Source organism: Pterocles gutturalis, unplaced genomic scaffold (assembly GCF_000699245.1).
Source record: "Pterocles gutturalis isolate BGI_N339 unplaced genomic scaffold, ASM69924v1 scaffold11049, whole genome shotgun sequence".
NCBI classification, from domain to species: Eukaryota; Metazoa; Chordata; class Aves; order Pterocliformes; family Pteroclidae; genus Pterocles; species Pterocles gutturalis.
In genome coordinates, this window is record NW_010130759.1 from 8,180 (window position 1) to 25,093 (window position 16,914).

Here is a 16,914-nt window from a genome sequence, read left to right on the forward strand (position 1 = left end):
TTATTTGTTGTCCTTACAATGTGTGAATTACTTCTGTGGTTTAAGCTTTTTCATAGCATGTCTTAATTATCTTTAAACAATTGTCTGTTGTGGGCAAGGCAGCACTTAGTCTTTTCTTTTTCTATTTTCTGCTTCAGTATCCATTGAACACAAAGTACAACTTTCCATAAAAAAATAATTTCTTCACTAAAAAATTCAGTTTCATTAATAGAGCGAGGCCCTGATACGCATGGGAAAAAGTCAGAAATCCTGTAAGAAAATAGTATATTGTCATCTAATCGCATATTGATACATGTATTCAAGTAAAGAGCCTGTCCTTTCCTAGCTTCTTGACTTAAAAAACCCAAATCCAAGATCTTAACTTTCATATTCAAATTTCGTATACAGTTACACTGATCTCCAGCCCTAGTTATGTGTGTGCTTACTGTAGGTTCAGAGCACAGACTACATCAGTGAATATCGCTAGTAGCATCATTAAGGTGATATTCTTTACAGAAATCTGTCACTAGGGATGATGAAACCACTTTATTTTCCTCCTCATAAATGGGGTTAACATCCATGCCATGCCTTCTACATTGAAATTCTGCATTCAGTTCCCAGAGCACATGGCAATGGTTAGATTGCTGTCTTTCCCCCTTCTCCTGCCTGCTTCTGCACCTCCTCCACCTCTTTTCTTGATCATCTTTATTATGAGTTTCCCAACATGTATTTTCTCTTGCCTGCTGCCGTACATATCTTGGCTTGCTCTTTGTATCAACCACGAGATTTAAGATACAAAGACTTTATTGAAACATTATAAATGTAATTGCTATTCCTGATTATGTTATGTCACAAAATGATCTGTAAGGTATAGAATTTGACATGAGTTGATCTTTAATTATACTGCAGACCTTACAAAAGAAAATAGCAGAATGGAAACTCCAAGTTGGTGAATACAAACACCAGATGTTAGCCTTAAGGAAAACAAGTGAGCAAAAGAAGACTGCTCTAAAAAAAGCAGTCAGGTCCCAGAAACAAAGAGCTGAATGCTTTGAAGCAGCTGTGGAAGATTTAACATCCAGAATAAGAGAACGTGTGAGTGCTACACTGTGAGCAACATCGTGCTGTATTGTTTTAAACTGAACAATTGGGAGACTTTCACCTGTGGAGAATAGGAAAAGTTGGTTGGTCCTGTTGTGTTTGTATCTCTCATTGTTTTGCTCCTTGGTTGAAGAAAAGGTTGCTATAAGTGACATGTAAATTGTTGCTACATTTACTGCCTTTGTTAAAATTTAGTGAATGCCTTAAGGCATGAGGTTGTACACTTCAAACTGTAGTAAGAGGAGTCTGATCAGCTTTCAGTTACACCTCTCCTGATCTTCCTGCTAGATCTTTCTGGATATACACTGACTAATCTCTGAAGTACAGTACACTAACTGAGAATACATGGTTGGGGTTTGAAGTCTTTGCTTTCATTGTTTATCACTGTATGACATCTCATGTGAATACTTAGCTTTCTGTTGCTAAACTGCTTGCTCTGAGCCTTTTCAGTACCCATGTACAAAACTTCCTTAATCCAGATTGTTCCTTAGCTTCTTGACCTGCATATCCCTACAGTGTGTAATTGTTCCAGAAAGCCAGGTAGATCAGAACTGTGCTGAGATCTTTATTGCCTTACTTAGATTTCCTAATAGGAGTATGTTTTCATACTCAGCTGTGTTGCCATCATTTTGGATAGGTCAGTATTAAAGATACATTTTTCCAGTTGGTATACCAGGAGATGGTTAATAATGTTTTTTGTTCTCTTTGATCTTTGTGAGAAGACAGTAGCGAATCTTTAAGTACACTTAGCAGTAAAGAGAGATGGCAACTAACTCCTGAACTTTGGATGTTTTGTAGTCACGCTGTTGTTTTCATTCTCCATTGAAAACCAGGTGTACTTTCAAAATAGCATGTTCTGTTTAATTATCCGTACTTCTTTGAGAGACTTTGCTTAACTTTGCATTTCTTACCTAGCTATTATTTTTTATTCTTAAAATGTTTTGGCAGAATTTTATTTTTGTTTTTATATAATTTATATGTAGTAGAGATGTATTGGAGATAAATATTTTTGTTGTAAGAAAATATTTTAATCTTAAATTTTGAAATATTGTTGTATTCTACAGTTGATATAGAGTCCCAGTGTTTAACTGTGTCTCTGCCTTGAACATAAGTCTGTACTTAGACCTTAAGTTTTTCATATGTATGTAGTTTTGTTTATTTTCTTTTGAGACAAGACAAAATTTACATTGCTTTGTACTAGGGAGGTTTAAGCCATCTGATGTTAAATAGCTCTTGTGTTTAGAAAATTTTTTAGAACTAGATGGTATTCTTCAGTGGTATTCTTTTGTTACATAATTTGTAATTCCTGTGTTCTCTAGGAAGTCAAACTGTCTGAGATGCTGTCTACTTCTGATGTCTGGAAAAAGTGGTATGATAGAATGGTTGAAGGAAAGACAACATTAGAAATTCAAACAGAAGATCTTAAGAAGTAAGTTAATTTGTAGACCTATTTTTTTGTTTCTGTAGTCACTACTTTAGTAGTGTAGTACTCAGATTGACAATGTAAACAAGTTTATGTATTCATATTTTAAGATTTTAAGCAGAATTTAGAAGTTGGAAACTAGGAAAAAATTAAGATGTGTAGCCTTCTCTGTGCTGCATTTCACAATTTTAAGACTTCATTCTCCCATACAGGTAAGGAGCATGTCCCTGCATACTTCTAATTAACCTGAACTTGCTAGTAGCTACTATGCTGCTTCCTCAGAACCCTGTATTTAGTAACTGATTAAACAGCTTGAGTGTTAACTCTTATGCCTACTGCAGTGTAGAAGAAGGTTGTTACTTAGGCTTCTAGTTTCTACTTCAGACTAATGACAGCAAAATTATTTCAGTTCCTCTAATGTCTCACCCCACTAGAGGATAGAGAAGAGTTCCTCTCAGGCACGTGTTTGAACAATTTATTCTTGTAAGCAACACAAAACTGTCCAACCTTATTCAAACTATGCAGTCAGATCTTAATGTACATGAAGGATGTGCCGTTTTCTTTGGCAGACAATGACAAATACCCTTTGACCTTTCTGTTGGTAGAAATACAGAATATAATTCAAGCAAGTAAGAGAAATGGTAGGTGCCTTTATGCTAGGTCTAAGGTGGAATGTTAATTTTACAGAGAACTTGATTCATGCTCAAATACATAACAGCTCAAATTAAATTGGCTTGACTCTTTTGTTATTTTTTCAGAAAATCTAACATTTCTAAAAATATTTTCAGCATATTTTAAAATTTAACAGGAGTAGAGGTACATGACGTCAGTCCGGAATCTGTCTAGTCCAGTATTGTTCCAGTGTATATGAGGAGGCATTTAGGAAAGAACAAGAGGGAAACATCTATGATACTTCTCTCAAATACTATTTTTTTCTTCCAGCTGTCTTTTGCTGGTTTTATTTTAGCTGAAAAGATAAGTTTTTGCTTGAAATGTACCATTCTAACAAGACTTTTTCTATTAGACAGTAGAACTATCTCTGGATAGTCTACTATGACTAACTAAACAGTAAAACAAATTTTGTTGTTTAACTTCATTAACATGAAAAACACGTGAGGCATATAGCACAATTGGTTGCTTTTAATAATGGAAATTACCATTCTTACACTAGCTGTGGAATGTTCTCAGTAGGACATTGTCTGATAGACCTTATAAATGCAGTATCATTCAATTTTGTACTGTGTGTGTGTGCATAGTTGTCCTGCAAGTATGCTTGGGTGTTCTAGGTAATGAATTTATTTATAATTGTGCTAGGACCACTTGCTTGGTGGACCACATCTCTTCTGAAAAGTTTCTTATTTCAGTAGATAGTGCTTTCTTGAGATGCTTAAATGTTTTGTCCCAATTTTTGTTTTTGTTTTTTTTTTTTTTTTTACTTCAAATAAGAACAATGAAGGAGTATGTATTAAGGTACAATTTAATTTGCATAGTGAGAGTTTTGGAAACATTATATATGCTATACACGTTCTTGCCTATCTAACAAGGCAGATCACAAGCCTTTTGGAAGACCCGAAAAGAAAGGAGGAATGGAGAACAAACTCAGTTGCGGAAATTCTTGGAAAGCTAAATTCTGTTAACTCTGAAAATGAAAAAATTTACCTTGAAAATGAAAAATTAAAGGTGAGATTATTTTAAATCATTGTTGAATGGCTCTGCATTTCTGATACATTAATGAAGTAACCACATTCATTCCCTTTTGGCCCTCCGTCTAGAGATCCCAAACCTGTGGAATAAATTTTGCTGTCCATTTTTTACAGTAAGTGAAAATGAGACATTGAAAATTTATCAGTGGAAATCTATGGCAAATCCAGGAAGAGGATTGTCTAATCATCTATCTGCTTAACTAGGATGCCATTTATTTTACTGTCAGTAGATACAAAATTGCTTAATAGGAAATTGTTATTTTATGTTTGTAAAATTTTTATTTCAAATTAAAAGACTGACTTTATGTCACTTACTAATTTTTAAAGGGTTTACAGGTTTTGTATTGTATTTATCCTCCAAAGTAAATATTCTGGTGAGCTGATGAATGAACTGTGGGCTATCATTTTTGTTTGACAGAGTAAAAAATCGTGTCACTCTTTTTAACGTCTGCAGGTCACTTGCTAGTAACAGCATATTGTAGATTGTCCTATTTTAATAATACTCTTAGAATTTTTATATTTTCTGTGTTTTAATTAAGGCTTCCCTTGCTATATTGGAAAACAGTACTGTTTCTGTTGAAAATGAACTGCAGGAAAACCTTGTTGAACAGTATAAAAATCAGGTCATGAGTGTACTTGAAATGTCCAAGTACGGGTTTTAAATTTTGAAACATTTTTGAGGAAATTTGTAATAAACCAGATTTGTTGTCTGTAATTCTGTTGTAACATTGAGGGTGATAGAAGAGAGTGCCACTACAAACCACATTCGAGAATAGTCTCCACACTATTGCTGGTGTACAAAATCTTTACTGAATTGCATGAAGCCTAATTGAAGCTCATTGAAGCCAACAGAGCTGGTTATGTACTTCCTTAGAAAATATTTGCTTCCTAAAAAAGCAAGTTGGCAACCCAGTCAACTGTATTTAAAATTTGACTCTGATGTCTTTAGTGGGCATATCCAATGATATATTACCTCTCCTTGGTCGTATCTGTATTTCCACATTCTGAAGAACAGTAAAACAGCACTCAGGTACTGTTGTGAGAGGTTTTTTTTTTATTTACGTCAGTAGCTCCACATTGAAAATAACAGCAAAACATATAAATCAGACTTAAAATGGGCTTTTTATTAACTCCTTTTTTGGTATTTAGCTTTACTCACAGAGAAGGTATTTTAGAACATTGTTTCAAAGTTGTGTAGTGTAGTGCTGTAGTGTAGATACCATTTCACTGACAGTCTTCACTTTATCTTTTTTTTTTTAAATCATTGACGAGAGGAAAGACTTGATGCTAGCTCTTAAGTACAACCAGTGTGCCTTGTCTGGGGAACACATCACCACAATGAAAGTTGTTGCCAGCTTTAAGATGGGAGATGTAGTTCCAGGGAACAGCCAAGCTTAAGCAGTGAGTGGGATGAAATTCCCTAGCTCGTAGCTGTGATGATTCCAGATGGGAATTGTTGATGCTTGTTTTCTGGGAGAGAAGGGTGAGTCATGCTGGCTGCGTCTGTAGCACAACTGTATCTCATTCTCTGTTGTTGAATATGAAATGTAGGTACCAGAGTACTCTTTACATGGTTACCCTCTCATATTTGCTGTGGTGAGTAGGGTAATGAAAATAAATGACTTCATATAATGAGAAATATAGGGATTCTATTTAGAAATCACGAGTTTTCCTTTATGCTTCATACTAATGATTCTATCTTTTCTATATCTAAAAGAAACACCTTACAAATGTTTTTGAAAAATATATTGTATCCTAGGTACAAAAATTACAAACAGCAGTAGAAGAATTGAAATCCAGATATGAAACAGTCTTAAATGAAAACAGAATAACAGAAAACAAATGCTTAGAAGTAGATGAGGTAAGTTTTGCAGTAATAAAGCATGTTTCCAGACAATTCTGTAGGATGTTGATCTTTCCTACATTATTGTGATCCACTTATTAGAAGTCTCAAAGTACTGACTCTTCTTTTTTCTTTGTCCATCTATAAAATTCACACTGAATGCTTTACTAACTCTTGTGAGCTGGTGGGCTTTTCAGTACTACACAATAGCAAACAGGTGAGAAATGGTTCCTAGAGTAATGACTAAGGAGTTGGGGTGCTCTTTTAGAATTAAAGCATTCTTTTATCACTTTTAAATATGTGATTTTCTTGTTGATGATTTTAAAACTAGATCTCTCAACAGAACAGTTGTGAAAGTTGCATAGGGAAGCAAACCTACTGTAAGACTGCTTTGCCGTGTAAGTTGTTTTAGCTAGCAGTTAAAACAGAGAATCCATCTAGAGATGAGTTTTGTTTTTCACCAGGTGGAGCTGAATACTGGAACACAGTTAGCACATTCTTAAGCCCCAGAAAACAATAAAAAAATTTATGGGAAAATCACTTTCCTCAGTTCCACGGCTTATCAAAATACATATTATTTTAAGCGATAAAGCTGAGCCAGGGGCAGGTTTTGCATTGCCTGCAATGTTCTGTTTTAGAGAACAGAATTAGTCCTCACAGAGAAGCATCTTAGATTTTCACTTTATTTCATGCTAACTTTATTATTCCATGATTGAGTTGCAGAATGGAGAAAAATGTTTTCGGATCCCATAAGTATCATTTGCACAGCACTGTATGTGGCTTCAGATGGCATTGATTGTTGCCGTCTTTTCAAAACAGTTGTATGGTCAGAATTTTCCCTGTAAGCTGCTTAGTGAGTCTGTATGCCATCTCCCCAAATAAATTGCAATAAAAATAAAATCAAAATGGGGGTATTGTGTGATGAACTGCTAACACTTGCTTAATTTTGTAGATGTTCATTGTGAGTGTTACTGGGTCTTTAATGAGGTGTAGTCAGAGGTGGAAGTTTCTCCAATGGTGAATTTGTAACCGTCAGTATTTTATAAAATAGGTGACATGATGCAACTTGTGTAGAATTTCAGATTTATTACTTACATGGAAAGCCATTAAATATTAAAACAATTAATTTATGGTTTTACACTTACATTTTTCTCCTGTGATGCTATTATGCAGGTGAGGGACAAAACAGAGGGTGAGTTAAAGGAGTTAGAACATGTCTGTGACTTGCTTAAAGCCACAGAGGAAAAGCAGCAAGGATATCAGGAAAAGGTTGTGTTCTGGGAAAGGATCCATGCACAGAAATGTAAAACCCTTAGGGAGCTGCAGGTTCAGGTGCTTAGAACATGCTTATTTTTAAAGATAAATGAGAAAATTATGCGGAAGAAAGTCTCTGAAACATTTTTTTTGCTATTAGCGTGTGTGACAGTTGTGCGGTTTCCTTTGTTATGTACTTCATAAATCAAAAGCTCCTTCTGTGGAAATAGGACGATGAAACTAAAACTGTCACTAATTGTATTTACGTGAATTCAGTATGTGACAAGACTAGTTACTTATATTTACTTTCAGATTCTGTATCTTTTAGGTGAGTATATTCTTAATCCTTTTGAATACTTATGTCCTGAGATGTGTTGCAGAATTCTTCCCTGGAAATAAATCTTGGTGACATCCTTTAGAGATTCTTACCCTTGATCCTGTGATCAGAATTTAGGAAATTTCCTTTTGAAGTAACTGAACCATGTGCAGAAACCCTATTCTGGCTTCGGCTGGACCAGGACATCAGCTTATTGCTCCTGTGCTGGAGGTTTCTGCTACTACCAGTCTGCTAGCTGAACAGCCTGCAATTCACATACGCAAAATCAGCCAGATGAGCTCAAATTACTGGATGGAACTGCTTGAGGCAGCGCTGTGAATGATGGAGGTTGCGCCTTAAATAATGGTGCCAGCAGATTGGTGATGTGGCTATTTATTGCTAATCTGCTGTTGATGGATGGTAGCAAGAGCAATAATCTCATCACCACTGTTACGAGATTTAGAAGAAAACATGTAAAAGTTTGTCACTCTGGATGCAGGGCAGGGGAAGACAGTTTGACTTCTTGCTTTCTTCAGCTTCTGCTACTGATATACCTCTTTTTAGGAAGTTGGTTGTCTCTTTTGATATTAGCTGCTTTCTGAAATTCACTGCCAGTGCTACACTGTTCTTCTGCGACAACTGTATTTATATAAGGTATTATTTTTATGCTTCCTGTGACTGTAGTGTGAGGGAACTTATTTTTGCTGGAATCCAAAGCTTAAGACTCAAAGTTCACTAGGAGGTAGACGCGGTCAACTCCTAACACACAGAGCTGCATGGGCAGCGTGTGGATTTTGTTAGGACTTCACTTTGTTACGTGGCAGGTTTTCGGTCTTAAAGTGTTCACACAAAGTTTTAGTCTGTTACTTTGGCTGTATTTTATTTGTTTAAAATACAAGATTATGTTTACCTGAATATAATATAGTTTCACCTGAAATTATAGTTACATTGTTTGATTGGATTTTAATAGGCAAGATTACTTTACTCTATAATGTCCTGTATATAGGTCTCTTCAACTAAAAATGAACTGTCATTTTCACAGGAGGAAGACAGTATAACTTCCGTGGGCATTCATCGCTTAGAAGAGGAAAACTGTAACATTCAGAAGAAATATGAAGATCTTAAAAGGTAGCTTTTTATAAATCTGAGTGCAATTAATTCCTACAATTTTCTGCTATAGTGAATTATAATTCATTAATCTGCTTTGTAAAAAGGCAATTAGAAAAGATGGAATTTCAAAATGAAGAACTTGCTTGTCAGCTCAAAAAAGAAGATGAGAGGCTTCAGTGCAGTAAATTGCAGCTTGAAGAGAAAATTGCAGAATATAACAGACTAACCAGACAACTGGACTCTGCTTTGGAAGAGGGGAGAAAAATGGTATTGATGATTTAATACATCTCTTATTCTTGTTTGCCATTCCCTATTTTAAAATAGCATTAAAAACAAATGTGCTTGAGAAGAAAAGATGGGACAAGATTATTTTTCATGTGGGAAGCAATACTAAAAAGTCACTGGGAATTCCGTGTGTTTAAATATGAATTGCACAATTCAACTTCTTTGTGGAATTCAGATCCTATTCAAATGAAAGACAGAGTTCAGTGGGCCAACATTTCAAAATCTTTTTTTTTGTGACAAATCAAAATGCTTTAACCACCTAATTTTAAATCCCTCACATAAAGTTTCTGAACAAAAGCTTAATCTTGCCTTTTTCTTATTTTCTTTGGAATAGGCAGCCCACAAGAACTTTCGTGTTAAAATCCTTCTCATTTTAGAGGGAGGCTTTGCACACTTTCAATATTAAGCAGAGATTTGTCGTTTGTAGAAGGATGCAAACAGTAAATGAAATGGAGGAGTAAATATAGGAATTTAGATTGCAGTGAATTATGTTAGTTTAATCCCAAAATATGTATGAAGTTGTAATTTCTGTCTCAGATTCATCATGTTAAAATATCTGAATTTTCTCAATACTGTCTGAGGATATTGATTTGGTTTTGAAAAAATAAAAAGTGTGGCTTACCTTACAAATGAGTTACAGAAGTGTGTCCCTCCCAATTATATTACATTTTTTTCTAAATTGAAACTTAATTCAAATTTAGCCAGAATATTTCCCAAGTTTGTTTAATTTCTGTGCATGGGAAATAACTAAAGTATTAGATGACAGAATAGGAAATAGAGCCATTAATGCTAAGGTATAAGCAAAGAATTTGGTCTGGGCTTTAAGTGAAAGTAAATATACATAATTTCTCTCTTGTTGCTATTATAGGTAGCTGAAGAACTGCAAAAAAATTCATACAAAGAACAAGCCCTTCAGGCGAAAATGCTTGTTCTTGAAACCGAAGTGAGAGAGGGACAAGAAGAGAAAAAACAACTCCTCTGCATATTTCACCAAGTGAGTAAATAATACTGTTTATGACTTAAGAAATTACTTGCCACATCACTGTTTACAGTTACTGTTTACAGTTTTCAGTTTCTTCTACTGAAAAAGCACTACAAATACAATTGACGCACACTTTTGGGAACAGCAAATGAATTCAGCTTGACAATGTACTTTGTATATTGACATTTCTAATAGACTTAACAGATGCCCAGTCTAATTAAATCACTGGAATAATACTGAGTTTACATCTTTTATTCAATCCAGTTTTCCCAGCAAGGCAAAAATCAAAAAATACATATGAAGTTGTAATTTGCCTCTCAGATTAGTCGTGTTCAGTAAGTATTTCTAGATTTGAATCAATGCATAACAATTCCATAATGACTTACTGGTATTTTTTTTTCCTGAGCTGATTACAAGAATCTGATCTTACTGGAATTTGTGAAAAGCTTTCAGCTTATATATCAATGTTGCACCTAAACATAGTTAGTAACAAAAGAGAGATTCAGATTTTTCAAAGTGTCAAGCTTTTAAATGCCCCGGTTTTGGTATGCCGATACTTACCCATTCAGCAAAGCCACAGTCTAAGAAGGTATTTTGGATTAATAATATTCTCTGAATACAAAGAAAAGGAGTCTGATTTATTTTTTTTATCTAATCCAGAAAATTGCAGCACATTTTCTATTAATGAAATGTCAGATGTATCTGAATTCCCTAGACTAGTGATGACATATCATTTGCTCTGATCAGTTTTGATACAGTTAGAGATTTGTCCTATGACCAGTGATAATAAGCTACAAAGCTATTTAAACTGAGTATAGAAAACCCTAAAAAAGGTTTACTGTCAGTGTCCTAGGCTTTCAAAACCAGTATTCTGTACTGTGACTTGACACATTAAAGATTAAAACCAAGCCAACTGTATGGGGTCTGTCTGAGCTGGAGTCAGTCTCCCCACAGCAGCCTCCCAGAGCTGAGTGCTGCCCTGGCAGCCAGCAGGGGGTTTATAACACAGCTTGGGAGGGGCGGAGCTGGGACAGCTGACCCGGATTGGCTGTTCCAGACCATGTGACCTCAGCTCAGCCAGAACAGCCAAGGGCAGGGAGGAGGAGGGGGGCGTTGGTTGCTGTGTTTGTCTCCAGGAGCAGCTGCTGCACACACTGAAGCTCTGCTTTCCTGGGAAGTGGCTGGACATCACTTACTGACGGGAAGTAGAGGTTAACATCTTTATTTACCTTTTGTTTCTGTGTATGGCCTTGGACTTTGCTTTAATTAAACTGCTTTTATCTTGATCCACGAGTTTTTCATCTTATTCTCCCCCTTTATTTTGCTGAAGGGCACCTGGCATCCAGCCAAGATTAAGCCACCACACCAACCTAAATGCAAACTCTATTCAAGACTTAAATAAAACATCAGAGATACAGTTCTGAATTCAGTGTGCTTTAATTAATTTTTACCTGTATCAACTGTAACTTAATGTCTGCATTTACCCTAAAACAAAAGTGTTCTTAAAACAAAATCAGACATTGGCTAGTGTTCTATATTTTTTCATAGGAATTTCTTACTATGTTAAAGTAAAATAGAAAATAAATAGAGAATAAATAAAATTTTAATGTCTTTTGTCCCAGAAAAACTCATAGGTATGTTTTCAAATGGTTTCCATTTGAAGCTTGTAGTTAAAATATAAATGTGAAAGCTATATACATCTGAGAGAAGAGTTGTTCTAAATTAATTCATCACTTTTTATTTCAATTACCTTTACATATAACTGAGAATGCATTATGGAGAATCATAAACTAGTCATATTGCTGTTGTAGTGAAACTGGAAACAAAATAGGACTGCAAAAGTAACTTTATTCAGTTATTTGTTCTAATCTGATTATTTTTTTCTAAGCCTGGATTTAACTCTGATGACTATAATTCAATTTTTTTAAAAAATTTAATTTATTTTAGTCAACTAGCATCTGAAATATGTGGCAGACAGAAAAGGAAATACCTGAATATCTCTAGTATTTATATAACACATGATTTGTGGTGTGTAGCTACTATGGAAATAATGAGCAGGTAATATTGCTATCAGTCATCTTTTTAAAGTAAGGAACTATAGGCATCAAAAATCACGTTGCATCACAGATCAATAACAGATGTTTCCTTGAAAAATCAACATGACCGAGAGTGTTAAGTCCATAATAGACTTAAGATGCTAGGAATCTTTCATGATAAAAATTCAGAAGGTTAGTTTTTATGTTCCCAGGCCTTTTTTGGATTATAAACCTCTTCAAACATGTTCAGTTTTGTCCTGAATGAACATAAATAAAACTTCTGTATTTTGAGGCCTTTTGGGGAACCTTCAGTTTTGTGGAGCCACTGAAAACTTTTACGGGTAGATAAGGCTTATAAAAATTAGATACTAGTTGTCTTGCATTATTATTTTGATTGATTTGTATTTTATTTCTAAGTTGCATTGCAATTCTCTTTTTTCTTTAGAATGAAAAGCACCATGAAGTACATTTGAAAGAGCTGGAGAACAGCTTACAGAAGTCAGAGAACAAGAACCAGAGCATCCAGAATTATATGCAGTTTTTGAAAGGTTCATACATAACAATGTTTGGCTGAATTCTTTAGTTTAATTTATTTAGTAGTAAAGAAACTTTTCAAGATTTGGTTCTAACTCTTGTTGGAGGCAAGACTGTTGAGGCCCTATAGTATGTTGTAGGATTGAGTACTACAATGTTAGTTCTCCCCTAGGAAAACAACTGTTGTGGGCAGGGAAAAGCTGGTCAATCATTACTGTATATCCTACTGGCTGGTCACGTACAGAAGATTTACCTGCTATGACTGATATAATATGTATTATTCATGGAACAGAAGTGAAAAGGCAGACTGCATGACAGTAATGACAGGTATCAAAAGTAGGCAAAGTTGTAAATTGGTCTGAGAATTTACCGTGTGCTAGATCCTGTGGTGTAAAATCTTACGTGTGTCCTTTTAGTCTATGGTAGATGCAGATGACCACAGATTACCTGTATAATACTTATCAGTCATTATATTTCTGTTACTGTAGAAATCTAGTTGCCCAAGATAATTATATCTATGCTGGTAGGGCAGGCAAAAATTTAGAGACTGTTACGTTCCCTTTCTGTCTTTTCCCTGCAGGGTAGCACCAGCCCAGCACACACTGCTGCACTGCATGAAGTGGTTGCTGCCACAAGGCTGTCCCATCCAGCCTTTTTTCCATTTCCCATTATGATCAGGAGTATGCTATAGTAATATTTTGCAAATAGAGGTAGGAAAGTATGTTAGATACAGATATTATTTAAGCTCTGAATGTGGTGATATACCCTTCCACGTGACACAGCTCCAGTAAGGTATTTAAGTATTTATCTATGCTTGATCACAAGAGCTGCTGTTCCCTGAAGTAAAACTGACTTGTGCCTCAGGTTAAATACATTCAGCTGATACAGGGCTAATACAAAACAAAATTCTGACTGAGAAAGTAGTTGTTTTTATAGGTATATGCTTATAGAACTGTGATATATTTTTTTGAAAAGCAGTACATTTGATAATTTAAATATATGTAATTTACAATTTGGTGTATTTAAATAATATACATATTTTTAACTGAAAACATAAGTTAGTTCCTACACAGACAATAACTGTTTGTTAATGTATTATATAATTGTTATTTATAATGTATAGAATGTTGATGTTCTTTTTTCTTTTTTTACAAATGCTTTTCCATCCAGATACTGATATGTGATGATGATCTGTTTGTGTGCACTTTTTAGAAATAAAATAATCATTTATTATTTATGACTTATGTTAGTAGCAAATATTTCTGTTCTTTTTTAGTTATTTTATATTACACACACACAACCATATTTGTATTGATTTAGTTCTGCTTGTGCTACTTACAAAACATCAAAACCTTTTGAAAGTCACCACGTATTAAGGAAAGATTTTGGAAATAAACTGTTGAATCCAGTCCATGACTGGTTTTTTGAAAAGTCATCATGGAAAATTGTACACTTTCCATTGATAAATTATACAAAGATGTACAGTAACTTCATTTCAGCCTATATTTTGCTATCCAGGAAATTAGTGACCTTTTTTTTCCTTCCTATGTCATTTGCAAGAAATAGATATGGAATTATCAAAGTTTCTGACAGCTTCAGGTACCTCTTTACCACTGAATGTCTACAAACAATAAATTTAGGGTATGTCAAAGTATACATAACTTGATTTAGCTTATAAAATTAGAATTATTTTTTTCAGCTCAATCCATCATTTCCATTCAATTAATCTAGACTTTCTTTCCTTCATATTCAAGCTCTGGAATATATATTTTTGATCTTTCAAGTCTTAGTCTCTTAAAAATGAACACAGCAATTTCCAAATGATGGTGGTATTTTTATGTCTCCCCATTCCTGATTTTTTTCATGGTAGAAACAGGACTACTAGTCACAAAGATCACTTATTTTTTTCTCAGTTGCATTTAGGAACTGGTGTTAGCTGATCATGTTATTTGTGTTTTAAATTTTGTTAGCTCATTTAAAGACAGGAGTTGCTGTGGATTTTAATAAAGAAAAGAATGAAATTATCTTTCTAACTACCTAAGGATTTGCCATTTACTCTAGATTGCTGTTTTAATTGTGTAAAATACAGATAAAGTAGTTGTTGCCTCATTAATTTTACAACATAGAAAGCCGTGTGTCATGCTGCAGAATTCTTGGATACAGCTATATTGAATTGACTGTATTTGAGGATTCTAATCTTTTTCTTTAAAGCAATTTATTTTTACTGTCTGCATCACATAGCAAAATGATACTCAATTCTCTAGGAGGAAACAGACTTTATTATGTTTGCTTTCTTGGGAGCATTCATCTCTGGATGATTTCAGAAGCCCTTGATAATGATGGTGTTACCAGCATCCCACCTCTCAGCCTTTTTTCAAATGAGATTTTGTTTAGTGTTTTCCCAAAAAAATGCTTAATGTGCTGCTGCAGTTTTCAAATACAGACAGTCAGATAAAACATCTTACTGCTGCAAATGCTTGCAGAAAAGCTATCAAAACAACAGCTACTGGTCTGTACTGTACATGCTTTGTGATTATTTCCAGTCTAGTAGTGTTCATTCACAGGACCTTTAGCAAGCAGGAAGGCTTCTCTTCTGCTGCTTGAAATGTCCTTGGCCAGAAAAGCAGTAGAAATCAGAGATTCTATGTAAAAGTTTGACCATGCTTTCAATGACGAGCTCACCCAGTAGAGATTTAAAGAGATTTGAGCTGGGTAAGAACAGAAGAGTAACAAAAATGAGATTAAAACACTAGTATTCTAAATCCCACTGTACATAGAAGATTTCCTAGTAAGAAAGGCATTTTTACTATAGACTCACTAAGGTACATAGTTGAATGTTATGTGTGGTAGAATTTTATGGTTTGGACAAGATTTTAGTGGTAATATTTTACAAAAGCTGACTCAGTATGATGCAAGGTACGTAAGAGACCCCACAGCTGAACTGGTGCTAGTGTTGTTTTTGTTAATAAAATCAAAGCCACCTACAATGTTACTGTTTTTTTCCCAATATCTGTAGCCAGTGAATTTCCATATTCAATCAGAATTTCTGAGTTTTAATTAGGTTAAATTGTAAGCATGTAGAGTCCTGAAATTGGCAGACCTTGAAGAGCTGCCCTGAACTCCCTACTCCTGCAATTCTTTACCTGTGATAAAATGAACAGTAACACATCAGTGCCTCATTTCTTGCAGTTTTTGAGAATGAAAGGATTTGAAGTAGAAGATCATTATCATATGCTTTTGATTTGTTAATGTATGGGAACACAGAATCTAAAGCAGAAATCTTAGGGCTACTTGGGTCCTTACCCCCTTTAATCCCATCTGCCAAGTAGCTTATTATTAGTGGCTTAAGGTTGATCAAAGAACTTTATCTGTTTCCTATCTATGGCACAAAAACTGCTATAAATCCTATTGTAAGATGGAGTCTTTCCAGTAAGAGCACAGAAAGTCAATAGTTTCTCTCTGGACACCTGCCTCTGTAAGGGATGTCTCTGTAGAAGAGATGCAGCAATCTTTGAGCTCCATATGGATGACTACTCAGTTGAGTGTGATAAGTTACTAGCACAACTTTTCTTTTGACTAGTCCTTTTATCTATTTAATGGTGAATGAAATCAACACTTGGATTCTTGTGAAAAATTTAAGGAGAGACTGTTATCATGCAGCTCAAAATATCTTCTGCTAGAACCGTGTCCAGCGTCCTGCCTTGGAAAAGAGACACATTAGATTTTTTGTGACAAAATCACTTTGTTGGTGACTTTCCTACGTGACAAGCGACTTGGCTTCTTCTGCTGACAAGCTGTTTAGCAGCGTAAGGTGTGTGTGCAGCCTGCACTGTGCTGGGAGGCCTGGCGCTGGCCGGCACAAATGGATCAAAGCTGGGGTGAGAGGAAAGGGTTGTGCGAGGTGTGAAGCGGACGCAATGATTTCATACAGATTTCTTCTTGTTTTTCAACAAAAGCTTCCTGTGGTTCGTTTTAAGGCTGACATGGCTCAGCCATGTTCCTTAAGGCCAGAGAAGCAAGAGCACTGTGTCGGTGTCCGCTCCTGGGGATTTAAAGCAGTCACAAATGTGACGGCATTGCACTCACGCAGGTCATCCTGTTATGCATTTGGGTTCAGAATATTTTCTTGTGTACTTACAGCTGAACAGCAATCATATAGCAGCTGTCACTCAATAGTAAAGCTTCCAAATGTTTGAAGGTGGAGTGCATTTTACGTTGCCATCCACATTTATCTGCACCTCTCTCAGGATTCTTGATGTAATGCCGTTGGCTTGCAACCTTTGGGTAAGGCTTTTACAGCTGCAAACAGTCCAAAGGAATATCATCCACGTGATAAGTAAATCATTCC

The 16,914-nt window shown here is 35.2% G+C and overlaps 1 protein-coding gene across 1 annotated transcript in view; it reads left to right on the forward strand.

Moving 5' to 3' along the window:
• LOC104466796 (outer dense fiber protein 2-like) overlaps window positions 1-12,606 on the forward strand; it is a gene marked incomplete at its 5' end in the record, with an annotated part of 19,105 nt that extends 6,499 nt beyond the window's left edge. The window contains 10 exons of the mRNA XM_010080337.1: window positions 889-1,074; window positions 2,400-2,509; window positions 4,048-4,183; window positions 4,746-4,829; window positions 5,966-6,067; window positions 7,223-7,381; window positions 8,662-8,747; window positions 8,834-8,996; window positions 9,883-10,008; window positions 12,478-12,606. Coding sequence (XP_010078639.1) covers window positions 889-1,074; window positions 2,400-2,509; window positions 4,048-4,183; window positions 4,746-4,829; window positions 5,966-6,067; window positions 7,223-7,381; window positions 8,662-8,747; window positions 8,834-8,996; window positions 9,883-10,008; window positions 12,478-12,606 — 1,281 coding nt within the window. The remainder of the gene's footprint in view (window positions 1-888; window positions 1,075-2,399; window positions 2,510-4,047; window positions 4,184-4,745; window positions 4,830-5,965; window positions 6,068-7,222; window positions 7,382-8,661; window positions 8,748-8,833; window positions 8,997-9,882; window positions 10,009-12,477) is intronic.
• Between the last annotated feature and the right edge of the window lie 4,308 nt (window positions 12,607-16,914).